This window comes from Aptenodytes forsteri, unplaced genomic scaffold (genome assembly GCF_000699145.1).
Source record: "Aptenodytes forsteri isolate BGI_AS27 unplaced genomic scaffold, ASM69914v1 Scaffold25, whole genome shotgun sequence".
Classification (NCBI taxonomy): domain Eukaryota; kingdom Metazoa; phylum Chordata; class Aves; order Sphenisciformes; family Spheniscidae; genus Aptenodytes; species Aptenodytes forsteri.
This window is the reverse complement of record NW_008796180.1, coordinates 367,601-368,950: the sequence shown is the minus strand read 5'-3', so window position 1 is coordinate 368,950 and position 1,350 is coordinate 367,601. Positions and strand designations below refer to the sequence as shown.

Genomic DNA, 1,350 nt, shown 5'->3' with positions numbered 1-1,350 from the left:
ACGCAACGCAATAAAATACACCGCAGTACACAGCCTACAGGGGAAAAAAAAAAAAAACCCCAACAAAACCAACCAACCAAACCCAAACAAAACCAAACCCTCCAGCGGGGGGACCGGGCAGCTGAGCCGCGGCTCCATTTGCTTGACTTTCTCTCCCAGCCCTGAATTTTTTTTACAGCCTACAAAAAAAAAAAAAAAAACAACCCAACAAAACCAACCAACCAAACCCAAACAAAAAACCCAAACCCGAAAGGAGAGCGGAGGGAGGAAAGAAAGACGGGTGGGTAACGCGGGGGCTGCTCCCAGCAGGATGGGGAGGCGGAAAGAGCGAGAGCAGGACTCTCAGCGTCCAGCACGGTGGGGAGAGCCAGCTCCCCACTGCAAAATAAAATAAATACAGCTCCGAATCCTTCCCCCAGCCCTCCAATAAAGCAACAGCCTCTCTCCGAGGCGCCCCGTGGCCGGGGAGCTCAGCAGCCCTGGCCAGGGACCCTCCTTCCCCCCGGACAAAATGTTTAAGGCACAATTCGCTGTTTCGGTATTTTAATAGCACCGTTCAGGTAAATACTCGGGCAGGAGAAGGGCGGATACCGGAGCTCATTGGCCAGATAATAGAGGAGTAATGAAATCAAAGCCCCGCAGCGTCCGTCCCCAAACTACTGGCAAAAGGGGAAAAAAAAAAAAAAAGGGAAGGAATGGGTCGAAATTCCCCTTGTCCGCGAAGGGGGCAGAGAAGGGAGGTCTCTAAAGGGAGAGGCCAGGGAGCAAAATCCTTTCTCCTCCTTGGGGCAAGGGGACCGGAGAGTGATTTCCAACCCTCTTCCACAGTGGGAAGAGTTTAATTAAACATTTATTTTCTCCCGTAGCGGCTCCCCCGCCACACACTCATGGCTCGTTAGTGCGGGGCACGGCTCTGCCCTGCCCGCAACAGGGAGGGGACGGATCCAGACCCTCCACTTGCCCCCGCTCCCTCTCTTTGCAACGTGCGGTTTTCTATGTGTTTAAGACGTCCAGGGGCTGGCAGACACCAGCGGCTCCAGGAGGCTCCGGACCGCGTACACCAACACGCAGCTGCTGGAGCTGGAGAAGGAATTTCACTTCAACAAATACCTCTGCAGGCCCCGGCGGGTGGAGATCGCGGCTCTGCTCGACCTCACCGAGCGGCAGGTCAAGGTCTGGTTCCAGAACCGCCGGATGAAGCACAAGAGGCAAACCCAGTACAAAGAACACCCCGACGGGGACCTCGCCTACCCCAACCTGGACGAGGGCAGCGACCCCGCGGAGGAGGCTGAGGAGAGCCCCGCTTTCGGGCCGGCTCCGGAGCCCAGCGGGCCCTACCGAAGCGAAAAG

General features: G+C 56.4%; 1 protein-coding gene across 1 annotated transcript in view; it reads left to right on the top strand.

Annotated features, from left to right (window-relative positions):
- HOXB2 (homeobox B2) overlaps positions 1-1,350 on the top strand; it is a 3,141-nt gene that overhangs the window by 512 nt on the left and 1,279 nt on the right. Inside the window, exon 2 of the mRNA XM_019474248.1 lies at positions 1,013-1,331. Within this exon, the coding sequence (XP_019329793.1) occupies positions 1,013-1,331 (319 nt within the window). The remainder of the gene's footprint in view (positions 1-1,012; positions 1,332-1,350) is intronic.